The sequence below is a fragment of the Pipistrellus hanaki genome (assembly GCF_964339955.1).
Source record: "Pipistrellus hanaki genome assembly, chromosome: 7".
Taxonomy (NCBI): domain Eukaryota; kingdom Metazoa; phylum Chordata; class Mammalia; order Chiroptera; family Vespertilionidae; genus Pipistrellus; species Pipistrellus hanaki.
This window is the reverse complement of record NC_140509.1, coordinates 74,608,255-74,633,501: the sequence shown is the minus strand read 5'-3', so window position 1 is coordinate 74,633,501 and position 25,247 is coordinate 74,608,255. Positions and strand designations below refer to the sequence as shown.

At 38.6% G+C, this 25,247-nt stretch overlaps 1 protein-coding gene and 1 pseudogene across 6 annotated transcripts in view; one reads left to right on the top strand and one right to left on the bottom strand.

The window, feature by feature from the left end:
• Positions 1-25,247, top strand: part of NKAIN2 (sodium/potassium transporting ATPase interacting 2) — a gene marked incomplete at its 3' end in the record, with an annotated part of 734,130 nt that overhangs the window by 609,060 nt on the left and 99,823 nt on the right. For all 5 annotated transcript variants that reach the window (XM_084889671.1, XM_084889670.1, XM_084889673.1 and 2 more), the window contains one exon: positions 441-641. In XM_084889671.1, the coding sequence (XP_084745797.1) occupies positions 441-641 (201 nt within the window). The remainder of the gene's footprint in view (positions 1-440; positions 642-25,247) is intronic.
• LOC311625716 (NADH dehydrogenase [ubiquinone] 1 beta subcomplex subunit 9-like) lies at positions 10,341-14,254 on the bottom strand (annotated as a pseudogene). The gene is made up of 2 exons: positions 14,231-14,254; positions 10,341-10,905 (listed from the first exon to the last, which is right to left on the bottom strand). The product of its transcript is annotated as an NADH dehydrogenase [ubiquinone] 1 beta subcomplex subunit 9-like (transcript).

Here is a 25,247-nt window from a genome sequence, read left to right as displayed (position 1 = left end):
ACAACTTTAATATTTAAATTGGGCAAAAGGTGAATATTCTGAGGGAGAGGAAACTAGATTTAAAATAAGATGATCTTTAAAAAAGTGAACAAAAAAGATGATCTTCACTTAATAAAAGAGTTAAAATTACAACCTTTGTAATACTTACAAGTTGTAAGAGGTAAGGACTCTTCAGTTTTAAAAGTAATGTAAGTCACTGATCATTTTAATAATTTTTTGTAGCGTAGTCAGGTTAACTTTCATAAGTAGAATTCATAGGTACATCATTTTCAGGGAGTACTGATAGTTTTCCTTTAGATGATTTTTTTCTACCTACAAAATACATTAAGGATAGGGAGAAAACCCACATTTCCAAATGGGAAACTCAGAACAAGTCAGTCCAAATAAGCTAGCTAACACTTATGAAGTAATTCTCATCCTTATAAATTGCCTTCTTGCAGGAAACAGACCTTATCCTGACTTTTAATATTTCAATGCACCGATCTTGGTGGATGGAGAATGGACCAGGATGTACGGTGACCTCAGTGACACCTGCCCCAGACTGGGCCCCAGAAGACCATCGCTACATCACGGTCTCAGGGTGTTTTCTGGAGTACCAGTACATAGAAGTGGCTCATAGTTCCCTCCAGATTGTCCTCGCAGTAAGTGTTGACAGACAACCATTCTTTTTAGTGCTTCCGGAATTTGTTTTATTTCTATGCGATCTCGGTGCACTACAAATGGACTATGCAGGAAACACCTGGCTATTTGCTTTTTCCCAATTAATGCCACTTTTAATAGGGATTTTGAGGTTAAGTCTTGCCCTGGACTGAGTATGCTGATTCTTTTCAGCAGTAAATAGATGTGGCATCTTGAGCATTTCACATAAGAAATCCAGCCAGTTTAGGTTTATTTGGCTTTTGGTAGACTGTTCCAAAGATTCTGAAGGGAAGATCAGAGAGTTTTCACTATGAAAATGCTACATACCCAAATTTATAAGATTTTAGAAGGTGTTCTTCCTCTCAGCCTGGGCTTCTTTCTCTGTGTACTGTTAGACCCAAAACAACTTCTCCATTTGCCCTATCTTCTTCCTAGATTTCCCCCAAACACCATCCATCACCTTTCATCCCTCCCCCACGTTCAAAACAATTCAGCTTTTTTAAAATTGAATTCTAGTTCTCAGACAATCAGGCTCCCCTTTTTACAGTATTATACTGGTAAAGAACTCTCCTAAGTCCTTTCTATTGTGTATTTGTAGAACATACTTGCATAACACATACCTATGTTACCTAAAGCATATTATTTTATATTGTATCATTATGACAAAGAGATAAATAAGATAAATAACATGCACTGTTCTCAGGAAAAACTTTTGCTAAGGCTAAATGAATAATTTGTGGGGTTTATAAAGTTTAAGTCAACTGTATTATACATGTCTCCATTTATTTATTACATATCTATAGGTGCTGATCCACATATTTTTCTCGGATTTCATGAATGATAATTATCTCACAATTCTTAACAAGACAGAGTTCTGGGTAGAATGGTATCAATTAGTTTACATAAAATTCTTCTGGAATTTAAAAAAGCCATGTGAGCATGTGCATATTCATTTATACAGCTAACATATAGATGTGTGTATATAGATAGATAGATAATACATACATGCATATATATAACTAATCAAATTATATAGCTAGTATATTCACTTAATAGATTTTTAAAATGAGGCATATACATATATACAAAATACACATATATTTTCATTTGTATATGTGTTATTATATATTAATTTAATTTTTCGATATATTATTATTTATTTTTTACAGAGAGAAAGGGAGAGGGATAGAGAGAGCTAGAAACATTGATGAGAGAGAAACATCCATCAGCTGCCTCCTGCTCACCTCCTACTGGGGATGTGCCCGCAACCAAAGTACATATCTTTGACCAGAATCAAACCTGGGACCCTTCAGTCCGCAGGCCGACGCTCTATCCACTGAGCCAAACCAGTTAGGGCTATATATTTGAATAGGCTAAGTATGCTGTGCTAATCAGCACTTTCCAAATCTCTTATGACTAAAAACCACAACAGTTTACTCTTCTGAGTCAGCAGGAGGTTCTACCATTACCATCACTAAGGAAAGGAGGCGGTGGAGCAGCCGCCATGCATCATCATAGGTTGCAAGCTAGATCTGGAGCCAGAGAAGGCTCCTCTTTGGGAGGAGAGGCTCATTGTTCACAGTCCCACCCAGTCACAAAATGGCCAGGAAGAAGGGAGAACTAGAAATACTTAGTTAAGTATAACTGAGTATAAATCATGTCCACATTTTGAATTATGTTCTCAGCTAATATGTTTGAATTCCCTGGAAAAGTCCAAACTGAGTCACTTCTTAATAAGCAAACCTTTCTGGAATATGTTTGAACCCTAACACCGTTCACTTTGATCATCTTGAAATAAAGATTAGTTAGATTGGATGGGACGGAAGTAGTCATTTCGTTACTTAAAACCCATTCAAATGAAGTATTCATTTTCACATGGGATAAGTAAGATGTTTCTGGTTTCAGGAGACAGATAAAACACCTTCATAAACGTGTTGGAGAGAGGTTGTACATAAAATATTCCTTCAGCTGGAAGTCCCTTTTGTTCTGTACCCAAGCATTTTGGAAAGCTTCCATGTATGTGTCAAGGATGCTATAAAGACAGAGTTTATATGCATGGATAGTTATATTTTAGAGAGTTAGTTGAAATAATGCGTGTGTGTATAGTTCACAGATTTATTAAACCGCACGTAAAATTTTGGCAGACGTGTAATTTTCTAAAAAATACACTTGGACATGGGAGCATATATTGAGGTTGACATACTGCGCCAAGAAAAAGTATTTTTACCATAAGTAAAAACCATCTGTGCAGGCAAAGTGGCTACAGTACAAAGACGATGGATGGAGTGTCCCTAAGAGCAGATATAACTGATGGTTCAAGCTACTGGCTCCGAATTCTGTCTACGTTGCCCCCAACAGAGTGGAGACATCATTTGAACAAGCCATCCCAGGATGTGTCATTTTCACCTCTCTCCTTCCCCAGTCTTCTTCTGTCTCGGGGGCATCTTCTTTTGCAATGCCAGCTGTGGGTCACCTGAGAGCAATTTAGTAACAGCATACCCAAGCCAAGTGCTTGGAGATGCTTCAACAACCTTTCTGTCTCTGGGCTTGCTTTTGTCTAGTCAGCCTTGGGCTGAAAGTGTCTGTTGTGCAGAAAACTTAGCAGATCATCATTCGTTTTAGAATGCTAATCAAAATGGAGCTTATCTTGAACAATTTGCTCGGCCTAGTTAATGGATTCCAGCTACAGTTTCCTATATTCCTTCTGATCACTCTGCTGTTCTGATTAAGAAAGGAAATGATTTGTGTTACCTAAATCATCCCCCTGACAACCTACCGTTCCGTTCAGGCCAGTCCAGAGAACACAGTCTGAGTGCTCAGCCTCTGCCGGTACCCAGAAAAACAAATGACAGGATCCCTGACTCTGAGGGTGTCACAGTCAAAAGCGGGGTGAGGTTCCAAGGCTTCAAACCAGGTGCACTGTTCAAGGATGTGATAGGCAGAAAATACAGTTTGCACGTTTGTGTGGCGTAATCCTGCGTTCCAGCATGCTTTTTTGTAAAGTCAGCTAAACTCTCACTCTTCTCATTGTTTTCACACCAGCCTTTGAACCTGCTGTCTCTTCCAGGATAGCTGGCTTAGATCTGCTTTCATAGAACGCTGCTCCTCCAGCGATTGCTCTTGATTAACTCCAAGTCTCTCCAGTGGCTTTTCTCCACCTTCGCTAAGCCTTTCTTTCACAGGCTCCTGACCCCTGGCACGCCTGTCACCCCGGGGTTCAGTTTTCTGCCAATCAGCGCCTAGCTGATTCTGAAATTAGCATTCACAAAGCCCACAATTTGCATCGCACATACATAAGGTATTTCTTGTCTACAGCCAGAGGAAGAGGAGTTATCCGCATAATTGGGAAGAGGGGTTATTAATCACACAGCTTCCAGCGGAGCAGAAAGGGCTGCCAGACACCGAAATGACAAGCCAGGTGTGAGGCTGGGCGCTCTCTCTTCCCCCAGCAGCATTGTCTTCTACATAGCATCAGACATCACTGTCAAAAGGGGTGCAGGTGTGCACGGTTCCAATAAAGCCAAAAAATATAAAAGCAACCCACACTTATAAAATAGATCAACTCAATATGTACGGGGAGAGCCAGGGCGGAAATCGACTAGAAGGATGGCAGCGTGCACCCTACAGCAAATGAAGCCCATTTCTTCAAGTGTGTGACTGCAACTGCATGGTTCACCAAACGTGCTCGGAGGAATTGAGTCCTTGAACGTGAAACAGTCCTGTGAGGGCAGCGGAACAGGTGAAAGGCCTTTCCCAAGATTTCTTAGCTAGTAAATGGGGAGGATGGACATGCTGACCTAGGTTTTTCTCTGCCACCAACAAGAGGAAATGGTTCAACCTGTATGCCAGCACCAGCTGATGCGCAATGGATCCCTGAAGCCGCCCAAATTCTAGCTCTTTAGTGGCGAAGCATGACGTGATTGATTAGCTATGTCTGCTGTGAGTGAGGGGAGTGGAGGTGTCTGTGCCTTATACTTGGTATGCACACATTAGACCTCACTTCCTATAACCAACACAAGGAAAGAGGGAGGGTGTTTTAAACGTAGTCAATGAAGCTTTCACACAAAAACATTTATTACAGTAACTGAAGTTATTTTATATTTTAAAATATATGTTAAGATTCCAAAGAATTTATTAGGGGGAAAAAATGCTCAGTCCCTCTTCTCTCTAGCTACCTTCTCAGGACCAATACCTCTACAATGGCATTGAACATAAACTTCTCCAACCAAAATTGCTGGAGGCATTTCCCTTTACTTCCTTGATTTCTTTAACTTCTGACACATTTCTACATTCTTATTGTTTTATCAGGTTGATTATTTTTAATATATTTTATTGACTTTAGAGAAAAAGGGAGAGGGAGAGAGAGATGGAAACATCAATGATGTGAGAAAATCATTAATTGGCTGCCTCTTGCACGCTCCGTACTGGGGATGGAGCCCACAACTCAGGTATGTGTCCTTGGCTGGAATCAAACCTGGGACCCTTCAGTCCCCAGCCCATGCTCTATCCATTGAGCAAAACCGGCTAGGGCTGATCAGATTGATTATTAATAGTTTTAGGAGATGAGCAGAGGATATTGATAAAAATATAAATAAGATCACTCTTTCCCACAGATATTAAACTTGGCTTAGAAACCATATACAAATTAGCAGGGAAGTCAGAGAAGACTTTAGAATAGGTTCTAATACCTGGTGCTGTCCACAAGTTCACTGTCAGGTTCATCCTTTAGTAATATCTATTCCCTATTCAGAAAAATGGGTTCCTTGTAGTGTTTATAAAATTGTGGAAATTCTTGTTCAACAGATTGTGGTAAAAAAAAATTTAAAGATAAAATATGTATCTTCAAATGGATGGAGTCACTGATGTTTCCAATTATTTCCAGTTCCTGATAAATATTTGCCGTTCAGTTTGCTGAGACTTACTAAGAATAGCATTGGTAAAGAAATGTTCAAAGCTTGGAATGCCTTTATCCAAGTGGATTTGGGGTTGTAGTTGGGAATGGCACATGAATATATCTTTGGATATAGCTGATGTGTGTGGTATGAATGAGAGGGGATGGCCTTCTTGCTCACATTTCACTATGAGCAATCTGGAAATGCTTTATTCACAAAGATTGGATTATCAAATATTTGGGTACCAATTTCCATGTAGCTTAGGATATTGCTATTAGAGCAGTAAATAGTAAATTGATGTTGTGAACTTGCATTGTTTTAAAGGGTTAAGTGAGGAAATGGCATGAGCTGATACCCAGCCATTTTGCAGCATTCTGAAGAGAAGTGGTTGTCATGTGGATATTTGAATCAAAAAATTAAGACAGATTTCTTAAAAAACAAAATAATTTTGATTTGGTTGATTTTTTTTTCACAGTGAAAAATAATTTAAAGTTAAAAAAAATGATAAGTTATTGGTTTTGCCATCTTTAAAAAAAATTTAGCCCTATCTGCAGCTGTACAATTTGATAAAATACACTCAAATCACAAGATTTTGTAAAAATTTACCAAAATATTACATCAACAAATATACTGAAATTAAATAATATTTTAATATTCCCAGCACATTTTATATAAAAGAGATTAATCTAGGTGCCTTTAAGAGAAAGAGTTAAGAACATAATTATTGGTTGTTGGTTATGTTCTGGTAGTGATTTTAGTCTATTTCCAAGAGATTACTGTTGCAAATTGGGCAATTTTCAATTCTTTGCTTTTTGTTAAAATTGGGGGAAAAAACTAATAGATCTATCAGTTGGTATATTCTTTGAATTGTTGTTTAGGTAATTATGTAAATTGTGGCACACAAATTAGAATTTGCAGGAGGTATGTGACAGCATAAAAAAAAGTCTCTAATAGTTCTCTATAACAACATTTTCCTGTGCTTAAGCCTAAAAACAAACAAACAAAAAAGAATAGAATTCATGCTGAACTCTGATTCAGACTAGTATTAACAAGTAATACATTTCAAAAACATTATGTTTACACCTAATGATTTTGATCAACATTTGTGAAAGACTTTTTTGATCAATTGTGTGAAATCATAATTGTGACAACCCAAATAATAACATATTTTTATTTTCTCACCAAAAAGATAAATATGTGAGGTGATGGATGTGTTAGTTAACTATTAATTTTGCAATCTATCTTTAGAGTGGATCGCCGTGAGGTACACTTTAAATACAATTTTGTTTTTCAATTATACCACAATAAAGCTGAAAAATATTTTAAATGTCAAAAAAGAATATATTTTAACAAATATTTTATGGACTAGGAAAGAAAACTTATCCTTAAGTTTATACATCTTTAATTTAACACACACACACAAACACACACACACACACATATAGTTGTTGCAAACAAGTATGATAGAATGATTGGTAAAACTTTCAAGCAAATAAACATTTTAGGAAAAACTTCTGTGGAAGTAGTGGAATGGAAATATGGGTTCAAAAAGAAAAGGAACAAAAGGACAAGCACCTGGCTTCTCCCCTCGGTCCTGTGATGGTTCAATAGCTTTGCTCCTCTATAAAATTTATGATTATAAAAGAATATATACGTGAGTTTTTAAATGAAATAAGGTGAATTTTAAATCACAGTGACATTCAAATTTCATTAGATATATTTAAAAGATTAATATCTCTTGAAAAGTATCCCATATAATAAAAGCCTAATATGCTAAGTGTCCAGCTGTCCAGTTGTCCATTTAGCCAATCAAAGCATAATATGCTAATGATATGCTAAGGCCACTCAACCACTCACTATGATGTGCACCCACCACCAGGGGGCAGATACTCCAACTGATAGGTTAGTTTGCTGCTGTGGTCTGGCTGATCAGGACTGAATGTGATGGGCCAGACACACCCTGGAGCCCCCCCGACCCCTCCCCAGCTCTCCAACTTCCTGAGTCCCTCCCAGGCCTCGATAATGCACTGGTGGGGTCCCTCGGCCTGGCCTGCACCCTCTCGTAATCTGAGACCCCTCAAGGGATGTCAGAGAGATGGTTTCAGCCTGATCCCACAGGCCAGGCCTAGGGTCCCCACTGGTGCACAACTTCATGCACCAGGCTTCTATTATAGTTAATATTTTTAATGTGCCAAAATAAATGGCCATTTTGCAGACACTTAAACGAAGGATGAAAAATCTTCAAACATCAATTTTAAATGTACACAGTTTACAAGTGAATTTTAAAAATTCTTTCAGAACATATGGGACTAAAAATGTTTAAAGATCACTACTCTAGTCCTTAGTGCTGGCTAAGAATAGAAAGTAATTGCCTTTTTAAAGGATTACCATAAACATGACCTGCTTCTGGAAATTTTGTTTCCTTAGACCTGAGGTTGATGTAATTTTCAAATTTTTCACCAGAAATATTAGTGTCTTCCCTTTTTTTAAAGTACTGCTATCTCTGTTGTCCTGAATTGCTCAGAAACACATACTGCCTGGTCAAGATGATACTATAATACTAAAAATGGTACCACAGCTCTAGTTGCTCCATCAGTTCCTTTCTGGGCCTGAGAGTCATTTCCCTTACAGTTCTACAGGATCCAGCCAATCACATAACTAGCCCGCCATCAAACACTGAGTCTCTGTTTTTCTCCTGTGTCTACTATCTATCCACACTAAAGAGTGAGGTGGTTCAGAGCTGCAACTGAAAAACTTGAGTCTTCTCATGCCTAGTTCCGTGGCCAGACTGTGCAACAAGTTTCTTCCTAGGACAAAACTACTTTTCTGCCTGTGATGGAAATGGGCAAAAGGACAAGCACCTGGCTTCTCCCCTCGGTCCTGTGATGGTTCAATAGCTTTGCTCCTTAGTTTCAAATATTGCACACACTGCACCTACTCTAGGTTTCCTGGGTACGGAGGTACACCGACATTGTCAAAAGGTCATAACCCAATAAATGCAATAAATGTGACTTGTCTTTCCATAACATCAGAATCATTTATATAAATATTCACAAAAATATGGGAAGAACCAAAACACAATTGTGAACAGGAGGTTTTTCCAGTGACAAAGTTACTGAAATAGGACAATGAGGATGGTAAATAGAAACAGGAAAGTATTTTTTTTTTTTTTTTGGCACAATTGAATACCACAGAGCATATAAACTGTGTTCCACAAGTTAATTTTAGAACCGCAACTGCATTTATCCCTAATTAGTAAGAAGTAATCAAGATCCATTGGTACTTCTAAAATAGGTACATGCTTAACTTTATAACCATTTTCAATTTCTCTAGATAATGACAAAGTCATTGGAACACCAAGTCTTATTCACAGATGTCAATTAAGTTTTGGCAAAAGTAAACCCTGAACAATCAGTTATCATGTCCTTTATTTTATTTTGCTTTATTCCTGAAATGTGCCTTATGGATTGGTGACTATTTCTGTGAGTTCACGAGCAAGTAAGCAGGATGCAAGAACTTGAACAGTCTCTAAAGATAAATTAAGTTGAAGAATTTTTTCCTTAATGGTCTATGTATTCCCTACATGCAACTTCAGAAATATAAGGTAAAATATTCACAGTCAGGGAGTAACAGTCCGTAAATCTTACACTCAGTGTATAATAAACTATTTTGTAATTATGAACTAAATGAGATAATGTTTAAGAAATTACCTTGAAAACAATAAAGGTGGCATTGCTGGAGGCATATTTATTTTCTTCTTAACTCAATTTCTTCTACTGCTCAATGAGAATACTATTTTATGTTTCAGGCTAATTCACAGTGCTGTGCAAAAATGAACTAAATCCTGCTAACTTTACTTACTCCCCAGTTAAAACTATGATTCCCAGAGTCAATGTGATACTATTTAGTCTACCAACACACTAGCCTACACAGGGGACGTATATCCCACATCTATTATGCATCAGTGGGCAGTGTCTGCTTATGTTGTATGTACTGTTTAAAGCGCTTGCTTACCCCCAAAGCATAATATCGCTTGATCCATGAGAATGCCTGGAAATATCATGGAATAAAAACACCAATACATTTAAGGTGGTGGTGAGGATTATAGGCTACAAGAGATCACTAATAATTAGGTTTGTCTTTATTAATGTGAGATTTAAGTGGAAGTTCTCTGCATAGACTATTGTTCAGTGAACCATGCACAATTCCATTTCTTATATTTAATTCGGTAATTATGAATTTGTTTCAGAATAAAATAGTAAAGTGTATTAAATTAGTTATTTCAGAAAGGAAGAAATCCTATATAATAAAAGGCTAATATGCAAATTGTCCCCTTGACCAGAAGTTCAACCAGGGGATGGGGCCACCTGGTCAACCACCTGCAGCCCCTCCCCCCAGCTGGCCCAGCCCCATCAGCCCCGATTGGGGCAGGCTGGCCGGACCCCACCCATGCATGAATTCATGCACTAGGCCTCTAGTTATATATAAATATACTAAAAACGAGCTCTTAGCTTTGAACAAAAAGATTACCAACTTCCTCTTTTAGTACATAATATATCTTGTATTTTGGGATATCTTTTTTGTCACAATCAATTTTATATATATATATTTCCATCTATATATATAAATATATATATTTACATATATATATTTACATTTCACACACTTTTCTTCATCTGCACAACTGGTAAGAAACATGGCAAGACAGTGGCATAGTCACCTGGCATCATGTTACTCCTTAGACAGAGCACAACAGACATACCTTGTTATTATTTTTAGGACAAGTGTGCATATTTTCTGTAACTTATGTCACTGAACCAATGAGATATCTTCTCTCCCCCCCCCTCTCTCCCCCTGATGTTCCTGGGGCCTGGTCGCAATATGCCTCCACAGTGGGCGCAAATCACCTTCCTATCCGCCAGCCATGGGAGGGAGGGTGCAAAGCTTCAGTGTAGGGACCACCAACCATGGTCTCCAGGGGTGGGCAGAGGAGAAGGATGGGCTTTTCCTCTGGAGCTGCTGCTCAACCTCTCGCTCCCAGCTCTCCCTCTGCAGTTTCCTCCAGTGCTCTCTCTTGGCAAAGTAATCAGGATCATGGCCCTCTCAGAAGGATGCCAGTCACCTAAGCACAAGTCAGGAACCTTGTAGCACTCGCATCTCTCATAGCAGGGGCCCCCAGGAGAGTCAGGAAGGATGTATGGCTGAGGATGCTGATGGGGCCAGAATTCATCCTCTGCCTCCCTTTACCATATCCTTTTCATTCCTATGGTCTTCAAACTGAGCTCTCATCAAGCAAGCAAAGTACTGCTCTGTCCCTGTGGATGCACCGTGACTCCAGGTGGCACAGAGCTTGCTTATTAAGCCGTGGCACCTTCTACTAGTGGCTCAGGTAGACCTCTGGCTCTGAAAATGCCAGAACTGCCCGATCACCTTCACCGCTGCAGCTCCCAGGAGACAGAAGGCCCAGGTCAAAACATTTTCTAAAAAATAAATATTTGTTGGCAACTTTCTCTTTATAGGAACTTCTAAACACAGTGGTAGTTACAATAATGGTAGAATGGGATCGCATTTTCAAATAATAAGGCATTCTCAAAGGAAGGATGTAAAGATGATTTATAATGACAGCTATAATAAAGGAATAATATATTGTGTAGCATGTTATACTTCAGTGGAAAAGACTAACAATATGTGCAAACATACTTAAGCTAAATAGTTTTTACACAGTAGAAGAAGAGCCATCTGTAATATTCCTTCTGTACCTTTTGCTTGTATCACTCCTATGAATAGGATGTTTAACTCTACTACTCTCAACCCACACATTCTTCTACAAAACTCGGTTTATGATTCCTAGCCTCATTATTCTCTTGCCTATCCCTGTCTCTGTGGCATCATGGCTGTGTTTGTCCGGACTCTGTCATTCATTCTTCTGATTTTTGTCCTGATTCCCACACATCCTTAAATTCCTCTCAAGCAGTAACCCTGAGAGTCAAGGCTACCTCATTTTACCCTCATATGTTTATCACTTATAACCTTCTCTGAACTTCTCTGAATACAATATTATATTTTCTTATACTTGAATGAGTCAGCTCTTGGTCACATGATTATTTTGGTTAACACTAATTGCAAATATGGCTCCAAAGTCAAGCATTAGAGAGTGTCATAGGTCCAAAAATATTTTGAGTTTCCTTATGTCTTTTTTTATTCTGAAATGTCTGCAATGCTCTACTTTCCTTATTGATTTTCAATCTCTCCACCTCTTAAATTTGATCTGCGTCTTATCAGCAATTTTATAAATGCCAAGCATTACTTTTACCACTCACTATCCAATGTCATCCAGTTTCTCATCTTTCCTTTTCTTATATATTTTCCATACTTTGTTGATTTCTTCATCATAAAATTGTAGATAAATTTTCTCTTTCTTAAGTTTCTATATTTTACAAATAATATTTGCTGTATTTCATGTTATTCTAGTGATCATATTAGTCACATGCCGCATTTAGGTTGGTTTAGTCCTAGTATACTATTGTAGGTTGCAATGAAAATCAATTTTAATAGAAATTATACTGTGAGATATGGTAACGTTTCATATCAGTGATTCAATAGTTGTTCATGGATTTATTTCGGCAATGTGCTTATTTCACAAACTTAGCAAAGTCTGTGTTGCTTACAAATTAACAGATTAGAGAAATGTTACTAAAGGATTTAAATGTTATTAAATTCTGCCCTAGCCAGTTTGATTCGGTAGATAGAGCATTGGCCTGTGGACTAAAGGGTCCAGGGTTCGTTTCTGGTTAAGGGCACATGCCCAGGTTTCAAACTCAATCCCCAGTAAGGGGCATGCAGAAGGCAGCTGATCAATGATTCTTTCTCATCATTGATGTTTCTCTTCCTCTCTCTTCCTCTCTGAAATCAATAAAAATATTTTTTTAAAGAGGATGAATTCTGAAAAGATGGTAAAGCAGTGGTCAAAATCAATGAGAAAATGTTTGGGCACTTAATAACAAGTCTGAGATCTGAATTTGAATGATATAGTCATGTGGTGCCCACACTTTCTTTGATACAAACATGTCTTAAAACTTCAGGGTGCCTATGGTACTTCATCTGGAACTAAATAAGAGACCATATCACAAAAGTGGAATTGATTTATCTCCTGGCAAAATATTACAACTATTTAATAGGCTACCCATCACTTATTGCCAGGATAGCATGTGAAGTAACGGGTCAGAATTGCTGTCTTCTTGTGCATTCAGGAGCCTCGTTAGCAACTGGATTTAGGGGGATTGACAGACCTGAGCAAAGACAATTGGCTAGTCATTCTACATGTTCGTAAAATTCTATCTCCTTCCTTGTAGATGAAACTGAGCTGTATGCAGAACACACCCTTCTTCAGTTATTAACCTTGCACACATGTTTCACTTATATAGAATTACCACATAGACCTGTGCCCATAGAGAAGGTTAATTTCTTTTTCTTATTTCAATTCATCACCTATTGGGCTCTGCATTGCAGGCGAAGGAGCCCTCCTTGGACCTACTGCTTTTGGGAGAGAGGCCAAATTGGAATGAAACAAAGCCAAACTAATCATTCAGTTAAAAATACAATCAGTGATTCAGTTAAATCTGTTAGACACCATCACTTACCAGTGGGTGGAAGTTTGCAGTTTTTAAATGGTAGCTTAAGGTTGTATTGATTCAATCTAAAGATTAAAATGTAAAGCAATTTTATTTCTCCATACTGTTTAACTGCTTGCAGTCAGTCACTAAACAAGTATTTGCTGAAAGCCTCTTTCTGCTCTCATGGAATGTAAATTTTTATGAAAAGATATATCTATATCTATCTCTCTATCATCTATACCTATATATATCTACTGTGTCCCACATAACTGCTCTACTACAGAATAAAGGAAGACAAGACTACCATAGCGTGATCAAGGAAGGCAACTGATAGGTAATTTTTGAACCAAGTTCTGAGTATAATGAGAGCTAGGCCATGAACAATATGGGGGGAAAGAACATTCTAGGTAATGGATAGTAAGGGCAGTGAGCTCTATCATTCTAGGTAATGAATAATAAGGGTGGATCTTCAGCTCTGACCATGTGCTATATGGTCACCAGACTGCAGCCAATAAATACAGGTCACCGTTCTCAAGAGCAAGTCAGCTTGCCTCTTCCTCTCTCTGCCTTCAGTCTATTTAAATCCTCCTCTTTCTTTAAATACTCAACACGTTCCTTCAGAATCTTGTCATTCTCCCACTCTTTATTTCCCACATTTGAATCAGCCTTAAATTTATTTTTTAAACTTTGAAATTCACTTTGCCTTATTCCATTTATCTGTTTCTGTCCACCTGTCACACCAGATGGTGGGCTTCCTGCTCCCCTCCTCAGGCCTGTGCCTTCCTCTCCTTTTCTCCACCGCTGTTCTGATGAAGAGCGTCATTCCCATTTCTGAAGGTTGAAATCATAGCATCATCTTTACTATTCTGGTGCCACCTCTCCTCCCATACAAATCATCCAAATGCATCTCTATGACACTAAATCTTAGGGAAGCATTAGTTATTTGCTGGCTAGAGGCCAATATTTTTCAAGGTTTCTTTAGAAGATTCTTCCAAGTGTTAAATTTTACTTATTTATATATTGGGTTATAATCTATCACAATTTCAGTGAAATTAAATAAGGTTTTTACAGTAAGTTATGCCTTACCAAAGGTTGATTGGCATGATTCATTATCATCAATGATCCACCCCAGTACCAATTAGTTCAGATTAACCTTGCAATTTGGGGGAGTGTTTTCTTAAAGCTTCATTCAATGAGAAAAGTCTAGAATAATAATAATGAAAATATAATTTTGTATGTAATTATTTTAACTATAGTATAGACAATTTCACACATAGTTATTGTGCTGTATTCCACAACTCTTTCAAATGAGGGCCCTATGGGTTTGGCTGGAAAATTATTATATCATTTAAGACATTTTTTTTAAAATCATTGAAAGCTCTACTTAAATAGATCTGCATCAACATTTACCTGAGATTAATCTTCACTTTTATTTTCTCTTTGTGATCCCATGTTGGGTTCTTTTTTCCTCTTAACCCCATATGCTTACAGATGTTTCTCTCCAGAGAAGCATAACAATTCCCCCAACAAAGGCAGTTTGCTGCTTGGCTTTGCCTTTGCTGAAACCCAGTCAGAGGCTCTGATGACAGATAGTCTGCTTGTCAGCTTTGCCTCATGAATCCGAAGAAAATGGAACGTATCGGGAGCCGAGCCTCAAGCACTACCTGTGCCTCTCATTTGGGCCATTTCCTGCCAGGTTTGGCGGAGGTCTTAGTCTTCCATCATTTAGTTCGCTGACAGAGAAAGAAGGGAGCCTCAAGTTGCACTGTGAGGTACCACCCTGCAGACTGCTATGCTGCAAAATAAACAAACACTATATTTTTAGGGCACCACCTGCAGCAAGCAGCTGTACCAAACAGAGCAGAACCACGAAGGATGTGATTTGTTCCATTTAACATGAAGCCTTGAGGTCTGAGAAGAGAGGGAGGAGGAGGTTCTATGTATACAGCCCACACGCCTGCAATTTAAACAGAAGCCGATTTCCTTTCAGATCGGCATTGAGGTATCATTATATCTCTCCTCCTTCCCCACCCTGCAACCCCTGATTGAAAACAATTCTATTATTGGGGTTATAACTGTTAACTGAGAAAATCATTTTCCTCTACCAATAAACTTCCTTTTCCATTCAAGGGCAATTTTCTCTCGTAGCAACCTATATTTAAATGCCAACATCTGCTAGATCTAAGCTGCATATAAAATGGTGGCTGGCATTTACATGATGCCAATGGCATGATCAAAGAAACTCATATACTTGGCTTACATAGAATTTTCTCCTATTTTATAGCTTTCATCTATTTCGGTCCGCTTCAGGATCTGTCTGCCTGCCTCTAAATGTGCCACCCAAGTCCAAAAGACTCTGAAAGCTGAACTTTGAGCTCTTACTCTGATTCACCATCAGTTCTTACATTAATGCCTACCTTTCCAGATGCTAAATAAGTGAAATGCATCAGGATAAAATCCACCAAATGTGTATTGTCTGAATACCTAGAATTGTGAGGTTGATATGAGGGATATTTTAAGAACTTGCTTTCCCCCCTAGATTTAAAAAATCTCATTCTCTTAATGGCTATTGATTCTGACCTCACAAACCAACGCCACCATTTCATTTTGGGTTCTTCCAGGTGAGCTGGGATAAACATAATTAAATTATAGATAACTCGGGGCCAATCAAGTAGTTACAAATTGAGATCATTTTAAGTACAGAGAGGGACAGTTACCTTTAATATTCGATTGACCTCCAAGAACCATATAATATTTTGCTCTTCCTTGACAATGAACACTTTTTTAAAAGAAAAGAATGGTTTAAATATTTGAGAGATATCCCGAAAATCTTTCTGAATGCCTGTACCACTGCCTAGATTTTTAATCTGAAGGAGGGAAGTTCTTCGACCTTCTTTTTGTGCCTCATTAACACGTTTGCTCTCTGACTCAGAGAGGTGTGATGCAGGAATTACAAATCTGCAGTGATGCATGGCTCCAGCTAATAGAGGAAATCAAATCATTGGAGCCAAGAAACCAAGTTTCCTCCGTTATTTTTACTTTAATCATTAAGATGATGGTTTCTACGATATTGGGCACAAAATAAACCCCTGCCAAAATAGTCTCTAGGAGTACTGAGTGTGAGAATTGCTTTCGTCTCTTTTGCCTTTATCACTTTTTTAAAGAAATTTTCTGGGGGGGAAAGTTTTCAGACTTGGTTTTGCTAAGTTATGTCTGTTTCTGGTCCTTTGTCAATCAATCAAGTTTCTACTTTACGACTATGGGACAATGCTGTTTAACTGCATGGCATTGGAACTTTGGAAGAAGGGGAATCTCTTTAGTTCCAAATAACAAAAGAGGATCTTTTGTCAGAGTATGTTCCAAAAGAATGAGTCTGTTAGAGATGGATCTTTAGTGGCTAATTATAGTACAGTATACCAAATGTTCTTCAGGACTCTCTGGGAACTATTAAAAGAAGAGCATGAGTCTGTCCATTAGTGAGTGTGGAATAAGCCAGAGGGCTGATTGAAGTAGGTATAACTGGACACTAAAGGAAAGGGTGACAAAGGAGCAGATTCACCCTTTCAGATGATTGAAACAGTGTGTGAAGGCTACAGAGACAAAAGTTCAGCATCTTCTCTCAGCCTCAGTTTCCTCACCTTCAATTGGCATAACAATAGTATTCACTCACTTTTGTGTGTGGCAAAAACATGTAATGTGAAATCTACCTTCTTAATAACCTTTTAGTTGTACAACACAATGCTGAAACTGTATGTACTTGGTCGGTTGTACAGCATCTCTTGGAACTCTTTCATCTTGCTGGATGGAAAGTCGGTACCTAGAATAGAGACTTCCAATTTCTCCCTCCCCCATGCCCTTGACTACACCCTTCTTCTTTCTCCTTCTGCAAGTGTGACTGTTCTAGATACCTCAAACGAGGAAGTCAACTAGCATTTGTCTTTCTGTGACCATTATTCATATCATTTAGCATAATGTCCTAATGGCTTATTCATGTTGTCACAAATGAAAGGATTTTCATCTTTTTAAGGATGAGTAATATTCCTCAGTAGATATATACAATATTTTCTTAATTCATGCATCTATCAATGGGAATTTATGTTGTTTTACACTTTTTGACTGTTGTGAACATAGAATGACAAATATATTTTAGAAATCATGTTTTAAATTCTTTGGAGTAAACAGGCAAAAGTGGAATTTCTGGGTTATGTAGTTCTATTTTTAATTTTTCAAGAAGCTTCCATTATGGCTGTACCATTTTATATTTTCAGTGACAAAACACAAGGGTTCCAATTTATCTACCTCCTTACCAACACTTTATTTTTAAGATTTGTTTATATTTTTATATTAATAATAGCCACATCGACAGTGAGGTGATATTTTACTTTGGTTTAAATGTGTAGTTCCTTAATGATTAGTGACACTAAGCATTTTTTCATATTCCTCTTAGTCATTTGTATACCTTCTTTAGAGAAATGTCGAATATTTTACTCTTTTTTTTTTCTATTAAGTTGTAGGTGTTCCTCGTGTGCTTCAGAAAGTAACTCCTTATCAGATATATGGTTTGCAAATGTTTTCTCTCGTTATGTGAATTGCTTTATTTTTACTCCATTAATGGCTTCCTTTGCTGTACAGAAGCTTTTTCGTTGGATATAGTTCTGCTTGTCTATATTTGACTTTGTGGCCTGTGTTTTGGTGTCATTTCCAAGAAATCATGCCAAGATCAATGTTATAAAGTGTTCCCTTTATGTTTTCTTTTAGGAGTTTTATAGTTTCAGATCATATGTTTAAGTTTTTAATCTGCTTTGAGGTGTTTTCTGTTGCTATTGTTTTTACTTTTTAAACTTTCTTATTTTGAATTTCTTGAATTTTAAAGTAATTTTTATTCTGTAATCTTAGGAAGTCATATTTTCTATTATGCTTTTATTAGTGGTTAGCACTGCATTCTGTCCTTGATTCTTACCAAAGATATATATAATAAGTATGTGTAACATTGTCCTGAATAATGCAAGACACTTATAATGCTGTAAGTTCCCCAAAACACCCTAATTTTTGTATTTCATGATTGGCTTGCTAGGATTTTATGTCTACTTTAATTTTATCACTCTCTTAATTTACTATTGTTTTTCTTATTTTTAACTAGAGGCCTGGTGCATGAAAATTCATGCACTTCGGGGGGGGGGGTCCCTTAGCCTGACCTGCCCCCTCTCATAGACCAGGAGCCCTCAAGGGCAGGAGGCAACCCAGTGATCAGGGGAAGGCAATGCCCCCATCACACCTCTGCTTCTGCCACTGTTGGCAGCGCAAGCCTTGGCCAGCCCTGGTTACCTGAGCCTTGGGCAGTCCTGGGTGGCTGGGCAGCCACCATCCAAAGCTTGCCTGTGCCTTGAGTCAGCCCTTGTCAGCTGGGAAGCCAACATCCAACGTTTACCTGTGCCTCAGGCCAGCCCTAGGCGGCTGGGCAGCAAACATCCGATGCTATTACTATTACTTTTCTTATTTTTAATTCTTTATGTTTTCCACCATGTTTTGAAGAACTCTTTGTCTTCTATGACTTCTTAGTATCCCATTCTAGAACCCGGTCCTATTCCATAGCCCTATATTCTTTTCAAATCTTTGTTAACACTATAAGAAATATTACCTAGAGCTTTATTTATTTTCTAGGCCAACTATAAAGAAGTAGAAATTAGTTTTAATTAAGGTCCTCTTTTCATTCTTTCTTCCATTAAACTGAGAATACTATCTTGTTTGATATAGGTCATGGCACTTAACTGTCTTCTAATTCCTTTTGGGGGAGAAATGTTATTTAAAAAATAAATAACACCTCTTTTGGAATATTGCATTGATACTTCTTTTTTTTTCAGATAACTCTCTTTGTGGTCTTTGGCTTATGCTTGCTATAGAATGATACAGTTTTCAAAGAGTGTAATTCTGATTAGTTTGTATCTGGCCAAAGAAAATGCATAATGTATGTTCTCTGTTGCAATTGATAGGAATAGAATATAGATTGGGATAGATGGGGGCAGAGAAAATGAATGCCTGGAAATCTATAATTGGATATAATTTAGGATCTTTCTAGTCTCTTTTACATATGAGAAAAATCTTCTGTGTTTCTTGTAATTCTATCCTTCTAAGCACCTTCACCTATAAGCAGGTGAGAAACCAGAAATAGAAATGAAAGCTACAGAGATCATTGAAATTCAGACTTTGAATTGTGAGCACCAGTGAAGCAGACAAACTTACAGGAAAGAGAGACCAGTGAAAGGAAGGAAAAGAGGCAGGAGGATAATGACATAGGAAAGGCAGGAGAAATGTCAGAGATATGTAAAGAGAGCAAATACTGGAAAGGAATGTTAATATGCATTTCCCTCAAGAAAGCTAAGATTTACTTCAAGTTGCAAATACATATACATAATCAGTGGCAGTAAATATATATAGTCAGTGACACACCTAAATGGAATGGTGCACGGATTCAGAGAACAAATTATTATGGAATAGCTAATCATTAAAGAGCCAGAGAGCTGTGGTGATTGGTATCATTAAGGAGCCAGACACTTAATGACTAGCATCCTGTGCAAGATGGAAAACATTGTAGTCATAAGTCAGAAAACTTCAAGAAGACTATTTGAAAGACGCACTTGAAACTGGTCACTGTTTTAATTTGTTTATGATGTAGATCCACAAAAAGGCCCCTATGTTAGACGAGGGGCATAAATATTAAAAATCTTTTATTAGCTAAAATTTCAACTTTTTGATTATGTGATATGAAGTTCTTATAACAGAGGCCAATATCATTTTAAGAACTCATGACTATTGGATATAATTAGGTTGACTTAGTACTAAGTCTCAAGAAGAACTGTGTAAGCAAAATCGTATTGAAAGTCACGGCGGTCCAGAGAGAAAAATACTCTCAATACCTGTGATAAAATACAAACTAAATTTGCTGACTTGGATAACATTTTGCTTCTTGATATACATTTTAAGGCCAGAGTAAATAATGTTCTGTAATATATATTCTAACTTAAAATCGTGACCACCAGGACCATGAACTGAATAGAACAATGCTTTTCTTAACATTTTTATGAGGCGAGATTAATGCAAATCTCCCCATCACTGCACACAGGGAAGGTGCAACCGAAAAGGTTCCCTCTGCTTCACTCGGGTCCCGCACTTGACGTATCAAACCAGCATCTACCGAGGAAGCGGCTCCCACAGAGCTATCCTGTCGAGCTTCCAAAGTTGTGGGTGTTGATAAGTTTTGACTGTGCAGCCAGCATATGTCATGATAAATTTTCAACTCTCTAAGTAAAGAGAATACACCCTGTTCTCTGATCAAGATCAGGCTGGATTTCCCTCCCACCCTCTTCTTCAAACACATTTTGGAACAAACATGAGTAAATACTTGCCAGGTGTGATATCACTGGTGTCATTCGCTGAAAGAGAATGAACCTTAAGTAGAAAGTGTTAATTCACTACCGCAGTCACATCCTATTAGCAGAAGAAAGGTTTCACCTGCTCCCATCCCTTTCAACTTAGACACAGAGAAAGGGAACTCCTGTTACCGAGGGCAACTAGAAACGCCCAGATATTTCCATGTGGGCCCAAAGGGGCCTTTTTAATGAGACTTCTCTACCTCTCCCTGTGCTCCCTATAGGCTGTGTTTAACGCAATTATCTCTTTCTCAAGTCTTGAATCCTTTTGTCATTTCTGTGCTGCCCACACATCATTATCTCCTTCTCTCAGAGAAGCTACTCTTCTTGCATCGAGTTTACTGGAAGAGGGGAGTTTGGTCATGCATCATCCAAGCAGACTCCACGTGAAGGGCTCAGAGACAGGGACCCCTTAGGGAACAGTCAGTGGGGGCTGAGCAGTGTGCACACACCAAGTGGATCCCCCTCCTGCTTTAAGCACATGAAAAGCCAACACCAAACTTGATGCAGTCACTTGAGCATACACATAGCTTCAGAGGCAGAGACGAATGGGCAGCTGTTCTTGTTCACAGCAAGTGGGCAAAAGCACGAGGCAGAGGGATCAGACCCAGGGCTTGGCAGTCAGTGGTGAAGCCCAGATGGTTCTGGCTGGTGTGCGGGGGACTCAGAGTGCGGTGGACTGTCACAGCTCCCTGGAACCCAATAAAAATCACTGTGTTTTTAAAGGACAATGGGTTCTTTACAGGTGAGTCCATGTTAGAAACTGGTAAGTTCCAAAACCATAAAAACTTAAAGCCTAACAAATTAGCAGTGAGCATTTATACCATAAAATATTTTCCTCTCTTGAGTATTAACTTAAAGGTTTGTTGCCTTAGTGATGTAAAGTGATTCAAGTTTCAGGAATGTACCAATTCCATAAAATTGGTTACCCCTGCAATCTGATAGCATCGCAGGTGATAAGAACTATATCTCTGCTTGGAATTTTGTTTGCACGAATCCGTTGAAAAGATTTCACATTTTTTAAACTATAAAGTAGCAGTCAGCAGCCTAACTTCATGTAGTGGAGATCCCTCAGCAGCACTGGGTTTCTCACAGTCTGGTCCCTGCACCTGGGCCATCAGCACCCTCTGGGAACTTATCACAGATGCAAGTTCTCAGGCCCTGCCAGAAAGTTTGTGATGGGACCCAGTAATCTGATGCCCAATGGTTCTGATGAACAATGAAATTTAACAACCACTGCCTTCCTTAGCCAAAGTACATTTTTATAACAGGTTCCATAAAATATTACTTTAAAATATTTGAGGAGAGGATAAATAAAGAGAAATTTCATAAAACAAATCAAGAAATGTTGAAGAGAATCTGGAATGAAAATCTGACATATCTAATCATTTCAATGGGTTACTTTCAGCCAAGAGGTTGAAAATATAAGTTCCTTAATCTATAATAATATGGAGGGAAGGAAGGAAGGAAGGAAGGAAGGAAGGAAGGAAGGAAGGAAGGAAGGAAGGAAGAAAGGAAGGAAGGAAGGGAGGGAGGGAGGGAGGGAGGAAGGAAGGAAGGAAGGGGATGCAAGAAAAGCAGTAAGTTAAACTGCAACTTTTTTATATTTCTCTTTAAATCCCCCCCCTTTCTAAATTTCAATATAGAAAACTTTACTTTTATCCCAAGCATGGAATTAAGCTTGTCTTTATATCCACGTTGTCTCCTGCTATATTTAGATTGTTCAAAAACCTGGATTACTTCTACCCACAGGTCTCTAGACATCACCTCTCCATCCCCATTGACCAGATGGTGATCTCTGCTCTCATCACTACACTCCTGGACACTTCAGCTTCATTTCCATTTAACCTCACTGCTCTCCATCCATCTCCTTTCCAATCAACACACAACACTCCTGCCAAAACCAGCATTACTGCCTGCCAGTTCCCTAAACTCTGGATTTGCTCCTGTCACTCCAGTGTAAAATTAAAATTCTTCATAATTGGATTTTCTGGCCCTTCAGATGAACATTCAGACAAATAGAGTGCATGGCCTCTGATTGTGTTTCCACCTTTGTCCCTTCAGGTTGCACAGCCACCGGTTCCTATGTCAATTCATAGCTTTGCATTTCTCACTTCTGCATGATCCAAGCTTGCTTTCCCTGTTTACCCCTCAGGAAGTTCATCTGCCAAACAAGGATGAGAAAAGCCATACACAGGCAATAAGAAATTGCCTTTAACACAAACCCAGCATTCCCCAGAGAAAAGTTTGACCTATTTGGTTTTTCAGCTCCAAGACATTTGCCCCATTGATAACAAATGAGACCTTCCTCATGTAACACAGAACAAGCACAGTTAGAAAACACACTATGGGAAAAAAGCACATAGTAACAAATTCAAGTGCTTTATAGTTTAACTTTTAAATATAGGTCTTAAAGGACTTAGATCACTGCTTCCCCTATGTCTGATTTACTATGCCTCGTCATCAGATGATCAAAATGCAGTTAGTTATATCTTGACACTTAATGGCACATGATAAAAATCTGGAATTTGATATTGGGATAAAATTGAGCATTTTCCTGTCATTCCTTAAAGAGACCAAAAGCCACCTCTATTATAAGAGGTACTACTACATTTACTAATAGATTTTTGCCTTTCTTTGAAATACTGCCTTAACTCATCTTGTGACAAGTAAGTTATAATTCACTGATGAGCAGAGAAGTATGTTCCTGGTTACTTTTTCTTTTATTATTTTCATGAGGCATGAAAGTAGGATGCAAGGAATAAATAAAAATATCTTCGTTGTTTTTCTCAGAGCTTTATATAAATGACTTAAGGTTTGTAAATGACAATAATTACTGAGTTAAAATATTCCTACTCTCATAAGATGTTATTTGTGCCTCCCCCATATCATAGCATAAAAATAAACATAAAGCTAAGTGGGATGAGCATTGAAATATTTTTTAAGAACTAAGGTGGTTATTTAGCTCAGAGAAGCCAATATTTTTATTATTATTATTATTATGGATATTCTTGGAATCCCACATGCTACAATCACTTACCATAAAAAAGTCAGTTGTGTGGCGCAGCCTCCAGTATTCACACAAGATAAACTATGGTTTTAATATGGAAACCATGTTGCTATTTGGTTTTTTAATACCCAACCTATTTGTTGGGAGTAATCAATAGCATTTGAACTCATTACAATGGGTGGCCCATGTCACAGTGCAGGTGTTAGGGACGGATGGCCTAGCTTATACTTTACACTAGAATACATGTCATATCTCTCAAGTCACACTCTTAGAAAAGTGTCCGTTTGTAAGTCTTCTAAGTCAGAGCAGCATCACTTTACATTCAGATTTTCTGCTCTCGGGAGTATATTCCAGGTTGAAGACAAATAGATATTGCAAGGTGATGTGATGAATAGTATTATAGAAAAAAAAAGACAAATAATAGGAGAACTCGGGTAAGGAACACTTAACCCACCTGGGGAGATTAGGAAGGCAGGGGTAGCGATGAGGTACCCAGCTCAGTCTTGAAAGATGAGGCGTTATCCAGGAGCAGCAGGTGAGAGGAGGAGGGAAAGGGCAGGCATTTGCATGGCTGGAAAAAGACAAGGAGGTTCAGAGCGAGATCTGGACCCATGAGTCTTCCCTTCTTATAGCCCCCATCAATTATACACTTCCTGTCTACTGGCCTCTGGGGAAAGGACCCTGCATCTCTTTAAGACCTACATAGTTACTTGCAAACCAAGAAAAATTAAGGTACATTTTTATGAAACAATTCTAAGACTTTAAAAAAAAAAAGGGAAAGCAGACTCTATCACCATAAAATCAATAACCTGAAGCAATTATCATAAATCTGCATCTCACACCATTCCATTAAGTGTTTTAGGTATGTGCCCAAAAGCACTTCTGTTTACATATATTTACACTGCATATAGAGTATGTGGTTTAAACAAGCATATATCTATGTGTGTATATATACACTGACTGGCCAGATTATTATGATCTCTGAATGCATAATAATCTGGCCACTCAGTGTATATTCTGTACAATAAAAGGCTAATATGCAAATTGTCCCCTTGACCAGGAATTCAACCAGCAGACAGGCCAGCTAACAGCTCATGTCCCCTTCTCCTGTCCAGGCTGGCCAGACCCCACCTATGCACGAATACATGCACCAGGCCTCTACTATATATACTGAGTGGCCAGATTATTAAGCATTCAGAGATCATCATAATCTGGCCACTCAGTGTATATATAAAGAGCCAGGGTCCATAACATCCACAACTACGGAAGGCTCGGCCTAACACACAGGCTGCACATGCAGCAGGGTCTGGTGGGTGGAGACTTGTGGCAGCAGCGGGGGCGGGGCCAGTGGAGGCAGGACCCGCACACTCACTCACAACCCCACACATGCACAGACACACACAGCACCCACCAGCTCACAGCCTTTTCTCCCTTTCTTTCCCCCTCTCCCAGCCTCTCTCAGAGCCTCTCTCGGAATGAGGCCCAGGGCGGGCAGAGGATGGAGCTTCCCCCACTGGCCCCATCCCTTTCCAGCTGGGAGAGAGGGAGAGGGAGAGAGGGAGGCAGGGAGGCCTGGAGGACTGATGAGAAAAACAAAGAGAGACAGGGACTGGGAGAGACTGGGATGGAGAGATGGAAACAATGTGTGCTCTTAATGAAATTCAAG